The sequence below is a fragment of the Toxotes jaculatrix genome, chromosome 12, assembly GCF_017976425.1.
Source record: "Toxotes jaculatrix isolate fToxJac2 chromosome 12, fToxJac2.pri, whole genome shotgun sequence".
In the NCBI taxonomy this organism is placed as follows: domain Eukaryota; kingdom Metazoa; phylum Chordata; class Actinopteri; family Toxotidae; genus Toxotes; species Toxotes jaculatrix.
The window spans coordinates 2706676-2722421 of NC_054405.1; the positions used below are offsets into that span (position 1 = coordinate 2706676).

The window sequence follows — 15746 nt, forward strand, 5'->3', positions numbered from 1 at the left end:
TCCTGTTTGCTGTGTCACAGGGGGAAGAAAAGGGGAAGACAAGAAAACAAGGACAGGTAATAAAAAAGAATTAGTGACAGACGGAAAAGAGGAATTGTTTCAGAAGCGGGTGCATGCTTCTCTATTAGGTTTCACTGTTGTAGTAGAAAGTTTGTAGTGGTTTGAATAGAGGGAGTGAGGCAGGAAGGGGGGGGGGGGGAGACAGAGAGGGAGACTCAAACACCAAAAAAGGTCTTGAGTCAGAGCTGGAGAAACTGCAGGCTTGACAGATGCTGCACAGCCATGGGGAGCCACAGGGTGAGAAGAACAAGGGGTGAAACAGAGACAGACAGACAGACAGAGCGGGGCGGGAACTGACTTATAAAGACAAAAAGGGGAGATTAAAAAAAAACAGTGACAGATAACAAGAAGTGATGGGAAGAAGAGAGAACATGGGCAGTTAAAAGAGGATGTTTGCATAGAGAAACACACACTCCACTGTACAGTGGTGAAGCAGGGCAGGTATACAGGAAAAGGCAGGTCAGGAGGGGCAGGGGGAGGGGTGGGGTGGGGTTAGGTGGTGATCCAGAACGAGATCCAAAAAGTGACAGAGTTTGTGTGTCTGTGGGGGGTGGGGTGGGGGGGGGAGTGCGGCCAAAGAGAGTGAGGGTGGCCTGTGACTGTAAATGTGATTCTCAAGAGACCAACCAGAGCAACTGTAAACCAAGAGGGGGGAAAAGAAGATCCAGCTTGTCTCACTGTAAATCCAAACACCCCATGGACACCAGGGTTTCACCGCAACGCTAAACCTCTAAACACACACCTCACCCACTGGGCGTCATGTCGACCGGCCCTGGCCTCGGTGGTGCGCCTGACCGGGCCGAGGGCCCCCAGACCACAGGACCTGTTGGGCTCCAGACCCTGTTGGATCTATTGGTGGGCGTCTATCAGGAGTTCTACTCCTCACACTTTGCAAGGGAGAAGTATGTCTCCGGTTTCCTGCAGTGGGGTGAGTGTTCGCCCTTATGTCTGTGTTTGTGTGTGTGTGTTTGTTTGTTTGTGTGTCAAGTCGCTTTTTTTTTTTTTGGTTGACTGATGCGTTTCCCGAAACTCGCCATACATAACACCATGTGTGACCCAGGCTTATGCAGAACTGAGAGCCATGTATCTGTGGTATCAGTCAGACCAGTGGCTGACCAGTGGCACCAGTGGCAGTGAAGACATTGTCATGGAAAAAGTATCTGTGAGTCCGGCTGATGAGTAAGCAGAAGTGACATGAAACTGCTTTGTGCAGTGGATGAATCCGTGAAGTCCGTGGTTTGACTCAAGCCACGGACAAAGTCTGTCTTATGAAACCAGTACCAAAAAATTCCCAAGCAGCAAAGCAGAATTTTAAAATAAAGTCACGTGTCATCTCTCATTTAGAAATCTACTCACTACTGCAGGCTGGCCACTAACTTCATGTTGGATGATTCTGCAGATCACAGTTTACATCCAGTGCCAAACATTCAGCGCCAATGCAGGAAGTACTGTGTCCTTCTCATGGTCTGACGCCCCCTCTTGGCAGGATGACATCATTTATCTTTGGCCTACAGAACTTTTACCAATGTGACCAATCTGACATGGCTATGGTTAAGGTTTGGGCACAAAAACCTTATGGTTATAGGGCTGAGGGAAAGATCGTGGATCATGGTTAAAATAACGATTGCGGTCATGGTTAAAAGAAACAAATGTCCTACTGTTGGTAGGAAACAGGAAATGAACAGCAGTCTCATGTGTTACAGTCTAGGATGATGTTTTTGATCCATCCATCTTTCTCCTCCTTCAGGGAACCTTGTAGCCCTGTAACCTCAGTCTACCTCCTTTGCTCTCAACGGACCAAAGTCATTATTCATGCAGCTGCTAGAGATATCTGTCACTTGAACATAAACTTATGTCACTTGGGGGAACGCGTCGAAATGACTGATGCTTTTATTGTACGGGTCTTAGCAGTTAGCAGCCTTCCCTGTGCTTCACCATTTGCTTCTGTTACCAAACCCTTAGGCACCTGTTGCATAGAGATACCTTAACTAGAGTACAGCTCTTTTTCCAAAACCAAGATCTTTCCCTCATGGTGGTACAGTGATTAGACTCGAACCCAGAAGTTTCCTCTGTGTGGAGTTTGCATGTCCTCCTCGTGCTTGTGTGAGTTCCCTGCAGGTTCTCTAACTTCCACTCACGGTCCAAAGACATGCAATAATTGGTGACTCTATTGTTCATAGGTGTGAATGCTTGTTTGTCTCTATATGTCCTCCCTGTGATAATCTGGAGACCTGTTCATGGTGTACCCCACCTCTCCCCAACGTTCAGCAGGGATTGGCTCCGTCAATGGCCAGTGAAGCTTTACATTTTATGATTCTCGGTGCATTTAGGATTGATACACTGATTTATGCAATGAAGTTAACTGTTGTAATTTATGAAGCAGAAATTAAAAAGATTTACACAGACAAGCTCAACATTTTCCAGGGATTTACAGCACAGTGAAAGCACTCGAAGTGAAGGAAGTGAAGAGCATTTCAGAGCTGAGCTGAGCGACCACACAGAACCTGCCTCAGCGACCTCTGTGTTGTGACCCAGAATACATGGAGCTAAAAAGCAACCAGAGAACACCACAAGGTCATGAAAGTCAGCACTCCTCTGCTGACTCTCTGCCTCCCCCAGCGAGCCTCCCAGAGGCTTTACCGACTGGTGTCATGTCACAAAGACCCCATGACTCAGAGACGGGACATGCAGAACAGACACATGATAATAATGGATAATAATGATCATATTCACTGCTTACATTTTTTGGTTTCAGCATGTGTCTTCCAGCCATGACTAACATTTTTATTAATTATGGACAATTACACACACACACACACACACACACACACACACACACACGCACACATACATTTACACATTGGCTAATAAATGTTGCCCAGTGTACTATCACTGGCTGCCTGCCACCACTGTGTGTGGACTGTTGACAAGTCATCACCCCGCCCAACTTTCACCCCATCTGTCCTCCCTCATTCTCTGTTATTGACAGAATCTGTCCAAGCATGTGACTGTGACTGTGTGTGTGTATCTATTGTATTGTCTGGTAGCTGGGGGTGGGGGTGGGGGGTGGGGGGGGGGGGGGGGGGGGGGGGGGGGCATCATGTGTCCACTGTAATGAGACATTCCAAATTTAACCACAGCATGTGTCCGGGAATGAGGTTCCAGTGTCCGAGTGATCTGTGATGAAGCAGATTTCTGGGTTTAGGTGGACTTGAAGCCTGAGCTTCAGAGTAAATCTGTTTCACACACCTGGCAAGGCTTATAGAGGCATCAAAGGCAGGGGCAAATCATGCTTTAACCCTAAAATGTTCACTGACAACTAAAATGGCCCATCTTGCAGGTCAAACTTTACATGTAGTGACTCTATGGTAATTAAACTTTTTATGGTTTTGTTTACTTATGTGAATAATATTGTATTGTCAGGTCCCTAAGTAAAATGTTGTGCTTGATCCCACTTAAAGGTCAACCGTAAACCTTTGCATGACCCCCCCCCCCCCCAGGCCTGGAGTGGGGTCATCAGTACCCTCTGACCACCCCTGATGGCAGGGCTAGTTTAGGCACTAGTTTGCACCAGTGTAAGGTAGCTCTGCTAACTTGACATGCAGCAGATCAATCACTCAACAGGTGGCAGGTGTTCCACAGTCGAGCACCTGTCACTCTTTTGTCTTCGTTACATCAGTGGCAGAATCAGTGCCATCACTTATACCCTTTTCCACCAGCATGGAACATGTTCCTTTCTGGTTCACGTACCTAATTTTGAACTGCTCGGAGTATTTGAACCAAAAATAAATTGGTTCAGGACCCACAAAGCTGGTTTCCACCCGGAGCCAGAAAAAATAGCAGGTTTGCCTTGACCTGTAGCGCAAACCATGACAACATCAATTGTGCAAAACTCTCTGTTCACGATGCACCCCTGATTACAATGGTTCCACTCAAAACTGGTGAAAATCCAGGCAGGCTCACAACGTAGCACCAAGTTTCCAAGAGTCCTGAATGGAACCGGTTCAAGAACCAGAGCTACTTTTGGGGAGAAGAGTTGTTGGTGGTGTCAAACCATGCAGATAGACAGTTTTGGTATTTTAAAGAGATTTCTGCTTCCACCTCCCAGTAAGAGGGAGGTGATTGAAATGTTTGTGCTGCTCTGTGCTTTGTGCATTGAAATTTTCAACAACTACTTGATTTTACAGAATCAGTATAAACATTACTCTGGAAAATCCACAGGCACCACTGTCAGTAGTTTACCTTCTACTGAAGAAATTGTCCCTATGAAAGCTATCACAACAGGCAAGTGAGAAAATGATAAGAACTCGTGGATTGAGGCAGAGACTTTGAGCTGAGTCTGAGACAGAGAAGCATTTCAAAGACAATTTAGCAAAACCGAATATGACAAACTTGAGGATATTCTTGCAGCTTTGTTTTCATGTAGCTTTCCCTCCACCCCTGTCTGTGTCAGGTTTGCTTATGGGCTGGTCACTCCCTATATGGCTTTCCTAGCAAAGAGAGGTCTGTGATGGGTACAAAGCCAGAGTCAACATTTACAGGCACTAGCAATGACTCCATCACTGTTTTTCTTCTTTGCCATGTTATGGCCTCAAAAATATCATTAGTAAAAGCAAAGTGCCAACAGAGATGACAACTGTCTGTTCGAGCATGTGTAACAGTTAATCTGCTCAGATACTGTTTTAATAATAATCAGAATAATGATAACTAGACCTGTAGGCAGGTATGACTGGGGTCCAAGCACCCAGCACAAGTCGCACCCAGCAGCCCATCAAAGCGATGCAAGTTGGACCTGCATGGGCAAGTCTCAGGTTGAGAGCAGCACAGAGATTGGACAACATTCCACCAAGGTTGGAATGGTTCTGATGGGTGTTCCAGTGGAGTGTTCAAGAAAGCATGGTTAACCTAGCCTGGCATAAACATTAGACTTGGGGTAGAGGGTAGAATATGTGACTGTGATCACAGTGCAGAGCTCTGAGCAGCACTGACCAGTGATTGTTGTTGTTGAGTTTTGTTGACATGTGCAAAATTGTTTGTTTTTTTTTGTTTGTTTGTTTTTTGTCCGCTTAACCTTAAAACCCTCACAACAATAAAAATGTTGTTATGAAAATTCAGAAAAAAACAGCACACATCATTCTGCTGGTTTCAAGCGTATCATCATGTTTTGGTGACTTGGTGAATCCAACATTTAGCAAAAACGAAAATGTACAGTACAAATTACAGCAATGTGGTGAATATCACTTTTGCTCGTGGTTGTATGTATGTACATGTTCTGGACTGTGTGATGTACAATGTGGGAGTGACTGGCCCTTTACCGTGATTATAGCACGACCTTCTGGTGGACATATGTCATTTTTGTTGTCTGACACATACAACATTCTATAAGCTACCTGCAGGCTACCCCTGATCCCAGGCTTGGACCCATAATAATTAGGGATTGGCTGATCATTGCCCTGGATAATAACTGGATACAGTATTCGTCATTTTTCAAAATATCAAATTATTACTTTTTCTGATACCAATTAAACGAACGAATTCAATGATAAATTGAAAATGCGGGTTACTGCTTCCAATCTGGCTCTGTGTCCTTTGTGCTCACAGCATTATGGGATTGGTTATATCACAGTTATATCACAAGAGCAAACCACCACTCTACTCATATTCTTAGGAAAGATGTGTGGCTGTTTTTTCAAAAATAAAAATTAATATGTAGGGTCCTTGGTTTCCAACAGCCTTCATAGTCTGTACAGGAAGTCACAGAAACACTCACACTCATAATCTTACACACAAAATCATAGATTACTAAAATGACACAAAGGTGATCAGTGATCATTATGATGTTGTTTTACATAAATGATAATAATAACAATAACAAATAGTTTCTACAGTACATTTAATGCAATTCAGCAAAAAAAAATCCTTCACATAAAAGCAAAGAAATGTGTATGATAGAAATTCAGCAATATGAAATATTCATACTGCAATGTCAATCAAGAAATAAAATAAAGTGAATTTAAGAATCATATGAGGATGCAATGGAACACAGTTTTTCTGGGGGGGTGGTTCTGTTTAGAAGCAAAGTTGCAGTCTGTGTAGGCCGCCTTTCAGCCTGATACAGAAGCAGCTGAAGATGTTTCTTGTTCACACATACATACAGATTCTGTGAATGGCCTTGAGTCATCAGCATGTGCAGTCATAAGATCCGATCACAAGACAACCTCAGCTATTCACATCTGTTTCTCACTGTTGTATGTCCCATTAAGGACTGTGTCTCACTGTCTTAATTTACAGCAGTCTCCGTTCTACAGATGAATTATGCAAATGAAAAACAGAAATATCAGCAAGTGATTCATTTGGTAAAGCCTTGCCCTCCATCTATTTGCTCTGTCGTTCCTCACGGAGGGGAGTAATTTCCATCCATGTGGACAGGAAGCTGGCAGAGGGGTTGGCAGAGCACTCACAGGGGTAGTCTTGAATAAACACAAGCAGGCCTACATGCACAAGTTAGAGAGGATTCCGACTTTTCAGACCCCTGCATGCTTGCATGCTTTAAGTATTAGGATCCTTCACTGTTACACTCCAGAATTTGCTCAGGTGCTTGATTGGAGTCAACTGAAACTGACAGGACCTTTCTGTCACCATGCCCCTCTGGGTCATCTTGCTTCAGTAGTAGTGTGAGGATGCCCTCTGTCTGTGTGTCTGATAATATTCCCTGAGTGAAATAGCAGTTAAAAGACACCACAAGAGGTTTTTTAAATTTTTGTGGAAAAAAAAAACCTAAATAGGAATGCCATCAATCCCCAGTGATTTACCAGCGGGGGAAAGGATTAATGGCATCCAGAAACTCTCCCTTCACCCTCACAACTTAATTGCTGATGCACTGAAATGATGATGATACTGTAATTTACTTATCTTTAACACAGAGCAATCATGTTACAAGAATCTGAGCGCCGTTATTATTTCATCCTGTTTAACTTCACATGAAAGTGAATTGATTATACTCTGTAATTGTGCAAATTTCAGTGATCTGTATGACATCCAAATGATTCCTGCGTGTTCCCCTGTAAAATGCAGCATCACAAAAATCACAAGGCTGTGACACAGCACAGGTCACATGGCTTGGCTGACCCAGGGCCACTGTATACTGTTTGCAGTGCATAAAAGATCCTTTTCACAGGATGAATCATCCTATTACTTCAGGAAACTTTTTAGCTCTTGCGGCTACAGTGAGTGTGTGTTCCTGAAGTCGCTCTCTTTCCTCATCTTAAAAACAGTTTACACTGTGCCTCTGCCTCTCTTGCATTCCTCTCACTGTGTGAGGAGGAGGGGAATGAAAATAAAAATAAAGGACTGGAAAACTTGCCTCGATTCATAAATGATAGCTGCTATTTTTAGCTGTGCGGAGCAACTCCAATTCAGACAGTTGCTCCGCTGAAGAGGAACTCCCTTTATGGCAATCAGAATCTTCTGTGCAGCTAGAAGGACACAGAGAGCAGAAAACTGTATGTGTGCATGTTCACAGGTTAAAGGAGGCTGCTGTCATTTGAGAGACAAAAATAAAATCACCACACATTCAGAAGGTCAAATCATTGCACGAATGTGTTCACACCTCAACTCATCACTTTATCCAGCATGAAAATATTTAATCGGAGTCTGGAAGGACTGGCTGAGTGGTGGAGAAGTGTGTGCTCAGTTCACACAACAGTTTCCCCTAAAGCTTTTTTTTTTTTTTTAAATGAATCCATTTATAATTTTATTACAAATGATTATATTATAAATTATTACAAATTTATCCCATGGCTGTGACATGTGACTGTTTCCGATTTGGCTTTCCTTCATTATTTTTACCAGTAGGTGTCACTAGTGAGCGCTGTGCAAAGATGGCGAGGTGCAGTCAGTCATATTAGAAAGTTGGAATCTCCCATTTGACCCAATGACCCATATTGATTGTTAGCTAGGGTTAGCATGCTAAAATCCATGTGCTTTATTCTTCCATCATGATATCATAATATACTGCAGGTGCAGAGTCCAGGACTTCACAACAAGGCCTGCAGATGTGTTGTTGTCAGGATGGAAAAAGTAATACAACTGCAGAAACTAGAATGTATTTGGCCAGTGCGCCACCTACTCTCTTGAAAGCATGAACTAAGCTGAACTAAATTTGGTGTTACCTATCTTAGCTTAGCATAAAGACCAGGAGCAGGGTGTTGAAAAATCTGTTGAAGTTTGAAGTTTTTATTTGAACTTTGGTGACTGAAGTTGCTGAATTTGAAAACGATCAATTGAATTTGAGCGACTTCAACACTTAAATTTTACTGTGGTTGTGCAGTAGTTAGCATTATTGTTTCACAGCAAGAAGCTTCTGGGTTCAAATCCACCTGCTGGGCCATCAAACCGCCATTCCCATCTCTCTCTCTCTCGCTCTGATATTTAGGCGAACGCTGTTTTGGCACTCACGATCTCTCTCTCTCATCTCCTCCATTAACAGCTGAGCCCTTAGTGAGGCAGGTGAAGAAGACTCGCATCAAAAGGGAAGACTTTCACATCCTGAAGGTGATTGGCCGAGGCACATTCAGTGAGGTGAGCAGGTCTGGAGCAAGAATTCAACTTTCTAGCAGTATCCAACTAAGGCTTGACAGGAATTGTTTTCATAAGAATTATGTGTTTAGGTGCTTTTACAAACTTTCACATACTTTTACACGTTCTCTTGTGGTTATTCTGTCTTGGCCCTGTCGCAGGTTGCTGTAGCGAGGATGCGGAGTACACAACAAGTGTACGCCCTGAAGATTATGAATAAGTGGGACATGCTGAGGAGAGGAGAGGTACATACAAACAGATCTGTGCTCACACTTACAGGACAAAGAAAATGGCCAGTTCCCTTCCTGTTTATGCTGGATGGAAAAGGAAATAAAAAATAAAAAAGGAAGGAAAGTTGAATGGAGGGAGATGCCCTTTGATTTAAAGTGGACGTCTTTCTACTTGTGGCTTTTATCCAGTCATCTCTGTGTTTTTGTCTTGCACAGACAGCATGTTACCAGGAGGAGAGGGAGGTTTTACTGAAGGGTGACAGACGCTGGATCACAGAATTGCACTATGCCTTTCAGGACGACAACTATCTGGTATGTATGAACAAGCTCGCTCATCAATGTCAAGTGGGGGTTAGGGTTAGTTGTATGTTGTATTTACCTTTAATCCTACTGTTATTTTCCTCACTCATTCACCCTCTCTCAGTACCTGGTGATGGATTACTATGTAGGGGGCGACCTACTGACTCTGCTCAGTAAATTCGGAGACAGGATCCCTGAGGACATGGCTCAATTCTACCTGGCTGAGATGGTCATGGCCATTGACTCTGTCCACAGACTGGGTTACGTTCACAGGTAGACTATTGTCTTCTTTAAAGAATGGCTCTCATATCGTTTTGATTTCCACATTTGTGCATTTGTTTTTCACAAATGAAATGTGACCTTTAATCTCAGTGACATCCCCCTTACACAGAGACATCAAACCTGACAACATCCTGCTGACAGCTGACGGACACATCAGACTCGGGGACTTTGGTTCTTGTCTGAGGCTCCTAGAGGACGGGATGGTGAGAGTTGACGCTTATTTATAAAAGAATAAATGTTGGAAATATGTCCTTTATATTTCCTTCTTTGTTTTTGAAAATCCATCAACCTATTGATTTCATTGCAGGTGCACTCGTCCCTAGCAGTCGGGACCCCTGACTATTTGTCTCCAGAGATTTTAAGAGCAGTGGAGGGAGGTGGAGGTTATGGACCTGAATGTGACTGGTGGGCTTTGGGTATCTGTGCCTATGAAATGCTGCTGGGGAGCACACCCTTCTATGCAGAGTCCATCTCCGAAACATATGCTAAGATCATCCACTTTCAGGTACATAAACACGCTGACGACATCTGCAAGCAACTGTTTAAAATTAGAATTTCACAATTTGAAGAGTGTGCCAAACACTTATAGATCAGACTATCTATCTCCTGCTGATACAGTGGCATCAGAAGTCTTAGTGTAAAAACCAGACATTGTGTCAGTCATCGGGTTATGCCAATTGTTTTTTTAATCCCCAGGAGTATTTCGAGTTCCCTCCCTCTGGCCCGGAGATTTCAGACCAGGCTCGTTCCTTCATCACTGGACTCATCTGTGAGAGGGAAATCCGTTTGGGGAGGAAGGGCTCCAGTGACTTCAGGAGCCACCTGTTTTTCAGCGGACTAGACTGGGGCTCCCTACATAAACACACTGCACCCTTCCTGCCTGAAGTGTCAAATCCAACTGACACGTCTAACTTTGACATTCTGGATGACTGTCTTAGTGAAATGGTACTGTCTTTAGATAATGTTACTCTCCATGCCATGCACTTACACTGGAGCCTAGGCTGAGTGAAACTTGGTTGATTATTTTAGCTTGCTCATAATGTGGCTCCAAGCCAAATGCACAACTTCTAACAAGATAACTCCAACTGTTGTTCTGCAGGAGACACTGTCTGATGTAATGGACAGAGCACCAATAGGAGTCCACTTGGCTTTTGTTGGATATTCTTATACTGCTACCAGGTGAACTGAATATACAGTTAACCATTTATGTGCATAAAACAGTTTCTTACTGATCTCTATACAAAGTCTTCCTGGGTAGTGTTTAATTGGTGTCTCTTTTATAGTCAGACGGGTGCCATCGACCGCAGTCAAGACATCATGATGCAGATTGACCACACAAGGCTTGGGGAGAGTGAGAATCTGTACACACCAGAACAACTGGTGAGACATCATCACCCTAAAGACCGTACAAATGTCAGAACGTCCATTTGTCCATTTGTCAGGTTGCATCAGTTACCTCATAACCTCAAATGCAGCATTTAGACGACAGCGATGTATTTTCGAATGTTGTTGAGCCTGTTTTCCTCGTTATACTGGGTCTGATCCACCTGTGGTTCGAATTCAGAACCAGCTGTTGCATCTCACAGATGCTCTACCAGACAACCTACCTGCGCTGCTGGAGCTCCCACTGACTCTGGAACAAGGTTGCACTGCATCTGGCCACACCACCACTGAGGAAGAGGAGGAGACTGATGAAATATCAGGACTCGATGAGGACTTACAGCGGTATCAGTTAACGCCAAAACCATCTTTAACCAATCTTTCTGAGTGCAAATCTTACTGCGACACTTTATGTTGGTTTTTCCTTTACCTAAAGTCCTCACTCTGGAATGGAATCTTTGCAAAGCCTCGGGGGCTCTTGACTGCCATGGCTTTACAAATCAATATTAAAATCAGTTTTAGAATCAGACAGTGGAAGACCGGTTGTCTTCCATTGCCTGATTCTAAAACTGATTTTAATATTGAAGTGACGTAGTCCTATTTCCTAGATCCAGATAAAAACCTTTGAGGTGATGTTTGGAGGCAGGAGTGACATCCATTGGGGTGACAGTGACATCACTCGCTTGATGAAATAAAACACCCATATGAAGAGACCATGATACTCACAGTCTTTCCTTCTTTATCCACCAGCAGGTTACAAGAAGCAGAGAGGAGATACTGTGAGCTGGAGAAAGAAATGGAGAGACTGAAGGGGGAGATGCAGGACTGCAGAGCCCCCAAGGAAACAGGCAAGGGATCAACACCCCTGCTTCCTCATCACACCATCATCTTCATCATCAACATAATCATCCCTCTATACAGTCTGGACTGGACTCTGTCTTTCACTTTACACAGTGTAGTATGCACATAAACCCTAGCATCATAGAAAGCAATTTATTCTATGACTTTGTTAAATTGCAGCCATTTGCTTAAATCATTTAAGTTCATTTTTTCCTCACTCATGTACATACAGCAGCCCATATTCAGAATCAGAATCAGAATCAGAAAAACTTTATTAATCCCCATAGGGAAATTCTTTTGTTACTTATACACTCCCAAGTGAAAAATGAAGGAGAAGTTAAACAAAGAAGATTAGGATATATATATATAATCCAATAATCAAACAGAAAATATAATAAAGTAGAAAAAATAGAATAAAAAATAAAAAATAAAATAAAATAAAAAGAAAACCTTCATTGGAGTGCAGCTGTGTTTGATTATACTGATTGGACTTGATAAGGCCACACACCTGTCTATATAAGACCTTACAGCTCACAGTGCATGTCAGAGCAAATGAGAATCATGAGGTCAAAGGAACTGACTGAAGAGCTCAGAGACAGAATTGTGGCAAAGCACAGATCTGGCCAAGGTTACAAAAAACATTTCTGCTGCACTTTAGGTTCCTAAGAACACAGTGGCCTCCATAATCCTTAAATGGAAGACGTTTGGGACGACCAGAACCCTTCCTAGAGCTGGCCGTCCGGCCAAACTGAACAATCAGGGGAGAAGAGCCTTGGTGAGAGAGGTGAAAAAGAACCCAAAGATCACTGTGGCTGAGCTCCAGAGATGCAGTCGGGAGATGGGAGAAAGTTCTAGAAAGTCAAGCATCGCTGCAGCCCTCCACCAGTCGGGGCTTTATGGCAGAGTGGCCCGACGGAAGCCTCTCCTCAGTGCAAGACACATGAAAGCCTGCATGGAGTTTGCTAAAAAAAAAAAAAAAACACCGGAAGGACTCCAAGATAGTGAGAAATAAGATTCTCTGGTCTGATGAGACCAAGAGAGAACTTTTTGGCCTTAACTCTAAGTGGTATGTGTGAAGAAAACCAGGCACTGCTCATCACCTGTCCAATACAGTCCCAACAGTGAAGCTCATGCTGTGGGGGTGTTTTCCAGCTGCAGGGACAGGACAACTGGTTGCAATTGAAGGAAAGATGAATGCGGCCAAGTACAGGGATATCCTGGACGAAAACCTTCTCCAGAGTGCTCAGGACCTCAGACTGGGCCGAAGGTTCACCTTCCAAAAAGACAATGACCCTAAGCACACAGCTTGGCTTCAGGACAACTCTGTGACTGTTCTTGAATGGCCCAGCGAGAGAGGATCTGCAAGGAGGAATGGCAGAGGATCCCCAAACCCAGCTGTGAAAAACTTGTTGCATCATTCCCAAAAAGACTCCTGGCTGTATTAGCTCAAAAGGGTGTTTCTACTAAATACTGAGCAAAGGGTCTGAATACTTATGGCCGTGTGATATTTCAGTTTTTCTTTTTTAATAAATCTGCAAAAATTTCCACAATTTCATGTTTCTCTGTCAATATGGGGTGCTGTGTGTACATTAATGAGGAGAAAAAAAATTAACTTCAATGATTTTAGCAAATGGCTGCAGTATAACAGAGTGAAAAATTTAAGGGGGTCTGAATACTTTCCGTACCCAGTGTAAATGCAGGCTACAATGCAACTAACAAACATCCATGAAAGCCAAGGCCATATAGAGGTAGAGCGGTGGCTTTAAATTTAACCCACTTGGTTTAAAAAAAAAAAAAAAATCTTCTCAGGCTGTTTTTCCAAAAACCAGGTATTTCAGTAACATGACCTAATCACAAAGACATCCACACAACCCAAGTACTACTTTACAGTCTCGAGTCTCTTAAGAACAACATAAATGTGAGGTGGAATGAGTTCCAGACAATATGAGCCACTCTGAATAAACACTGTGCTGCACAGTCTCAGCAGCATCTGCTTATACTGGAGACCTCAGTCAGAACATGGTGATAAATACCCGCTCTAAGAATAGCCTCGGTATGCTGGAACTTGGATGCCCGCTTCCATAAATCAATACGGTATCATGACGCTTTTTAAAGATGCAGCGATGAGGGTCTTCCTGCTGCGGCTGGACTGATGGATGAAGATGTTATGAACAATGACCACAGCTCCTGCATGTAACGTACCTCACTTCCCCGTGTGATGGTAAAAACACAGCAGTCAAGTGGCTTGCCTGCAATCTCAGTCACTGCTTTCTCCATCAGTCCTTCTCTCCCTCCTTTTCACACTCATCCCACTTTCATCACCACAAATATGTAGTGTTTTTTGGTTCTGTTCTGTTTCTTTGTCTTTACTGCAAATCTGGCCAAGCCAGCAGTGCATCCCGAGGCTGTATGCCTGCAACAGTGCTGCCGCACATCATGGGCTCTGACGTTCCTCTCTCTCCTCCAGTCCCAGAGCTGAGTATCTGTCCAGCATCTCTTGCTCTGCCTGCCCACTGTGTGGACGCACCAGGGGATGTAAGCCTATCTTTTATCCACTTCCATATTCTCTTTCTCTGCCTGACGTGGAAAACAAAAACACTTTACAACTTTTTAAACAGCATGTGACCCGTGTGAGTGTCTTAATTCATTTGCAGAAGCTTTGCAGAAGTAACTAAGACCAGGCTTGATAATGAGCAAACAGAGCGTCTATAAATGACATGAAATGTGTACAGCTGGCCAAGCTCTTTCTCTGTCTATCCATTTAATGGGCTGACTTGCATGTGTTACAGAGGAGGAGAGCGCCCCCAGCCTGCCATTACCCGCTAGTGATCCCTCTCAACCGTCACCTGCTCCTGTTCCACAGGGTAAAGACAAAATCCAAAACTGTAACTCAGGAGGTTTTGAACACAGTGCTGACATTTCCATGCCATTGATGTGTTTTGTAGTTGTATGTGGGAGATTACTTCATCATCAGTGGCAGAAGAAATATCCAATACTTTTACTTACCTAAGGAAAGGTAGCAACACCAAAAGTATTAATGTCTGATAAGCAAAAGTGTGATTATATAATTATTTGAATCCCAGTGATGCATTGCTTAAAGTAGCATCAGCAAACTCTTATTTGTTTATTTTCCCTACATCAGTCATATTCATTCAACTTAGTTTCACTCCATATTTTTCCACTGGTCATCAACAGACTTTATCTTCTTTTAATTAACGCCTGAAATGTTTGTCCTCATTGTAGAAAAGCCTCTGAAATTGTGTTTAGATCACAGGATCTGCACTAACACCATTATGACACTGTTTTGTTTTGCCCTCCAGATTCACCTGCCACAGGTGACGAGTGAGTCATACCTGCTGGTGTGTGCAGTAGGGGGGGAGGTCCAAGCCTGGGAGAGACACTGTTATACTGAGCTCTCCTGAGCGCACGCTGAGGTGGCACCTGCTGACTTCTCCCATCACAACAGGACAAAGGACTGAGCCCCTGCTCCATGCTCACTCCCTGGCCCCTCTCCTCAGCCTCTTCACCAAGAAGAAGGGAAGGCTGAAAGGCTGCAATGCTCCTAATGAGAACTAGTGCTGGAGGAGATTTGAAGAAAAAATGAAGTTTTCCAGCTCATGCGATGAGAAAGGCAATTCAGACTGCTGGGGAGCTAATGAGGAAGAAATGATGAGGACATTTTTCTGACCTACCTTGCCTGCTTGCCAGACTGAGAGTCACGACAGAGATGCACTGAGTTCAGAACACACTGACTCAAAGACTCAAAAAACGGAATATAAAGAGATCCTAAAATGCTTTGCACAGATAGAATCAGGAGATTTAGAGCTTTCAAACAATGCGTAATGTGTGTGAAGACTGAGTCTGGTACAGATCAGAACACACCTAAAGTGGCGTTCACTCCATGAGTATACTACATTCAGGCATTTTCGATTATATGGGTGCATTTACAGTGGCTTCAGACCAAGATCAAGTCTATAGACCCCTTCACTTTTTGCAAACGTCACTGTGTTGTAGATTTAAACCACTCATAATGACAAAGTGAAACTTGTTTTCAGAATTCTTTTAATACGGAAGTAG

At 43.5% G+C, this 15746-nt stretch overlaps 1 protein-coding gene across 2 annotated transcripts; it reads left to right on the forward strand.

Moving 5' to 3' along the window:
- Nucleotides 1-646: 646 nt before the first annotated feature.
- On the forward strand, nucleotides 647-15714 carry LOC121191229 (myotonin-protein kinase). 2 transcript variants are annotated; one of them, XM_041052382.1, is made up of 15 exons: nucleotides 647-988; nucleotides 8549-8640; nucleotides 8799-8882; nucleotides 9084-9179; nucleotides 9292-9440; nucleotides 9559-9652; nucleotides 9757-9954; nucleotides 10146-10394; nucleotides 10549-10628; nucleotides 10733-10829; nucleotides 11014-11174; nucleotides 11580-11677; nucleotides 14137-14204; nucleotides 14459-14533; nucleotides 14990-15714. In XM_041052382.1, the coding sequence occupies exons 1-15, from the start codon at nucleotides 820-822 to the stop codon at nucleotides 15089-15091; spliced, it is 1812 nt and encodes a 603-aa protein (XP_040908316.1). In that variant the 5' UTR covers nucleotides 647-819; the 3' UTR covers nucleotides 15092-15714. The 2 variants fall into 2 exon arrangements, with proteins under 2 accessions (XP_040908316.1, XP_040908317.1); XM_041052383.1 differs by having other exon boundaries at nucleotides 11583-11677.
- Nucleotides 15715-15746: the final 32 nt, after the last annotated feature.

Bases quoted from the DNA above. Each gene is read 5' to 3' on its own strand.
- LOC121191229 (XM_041052382.1), top strand. From the start codon at position 820: ATGTCGACCGGCCCTGGCCTCGGTGGTGCGCCTGACCGGGCCGAGGGC. The intron at 9,180-9,291 runs GTATGTATGAAC...ACCCTCTCTCAG, and splicing joins TTCAGGACGACAACTATCTG to TACCTGGTGATGGATTACTA. The intron at 9,441-9,558 runs GTAGACTATTGT...CCCCTTACACAG, and splicing joins AGACTGGGTTACGTTCACAG to AGACATCAAACCTGACAACA.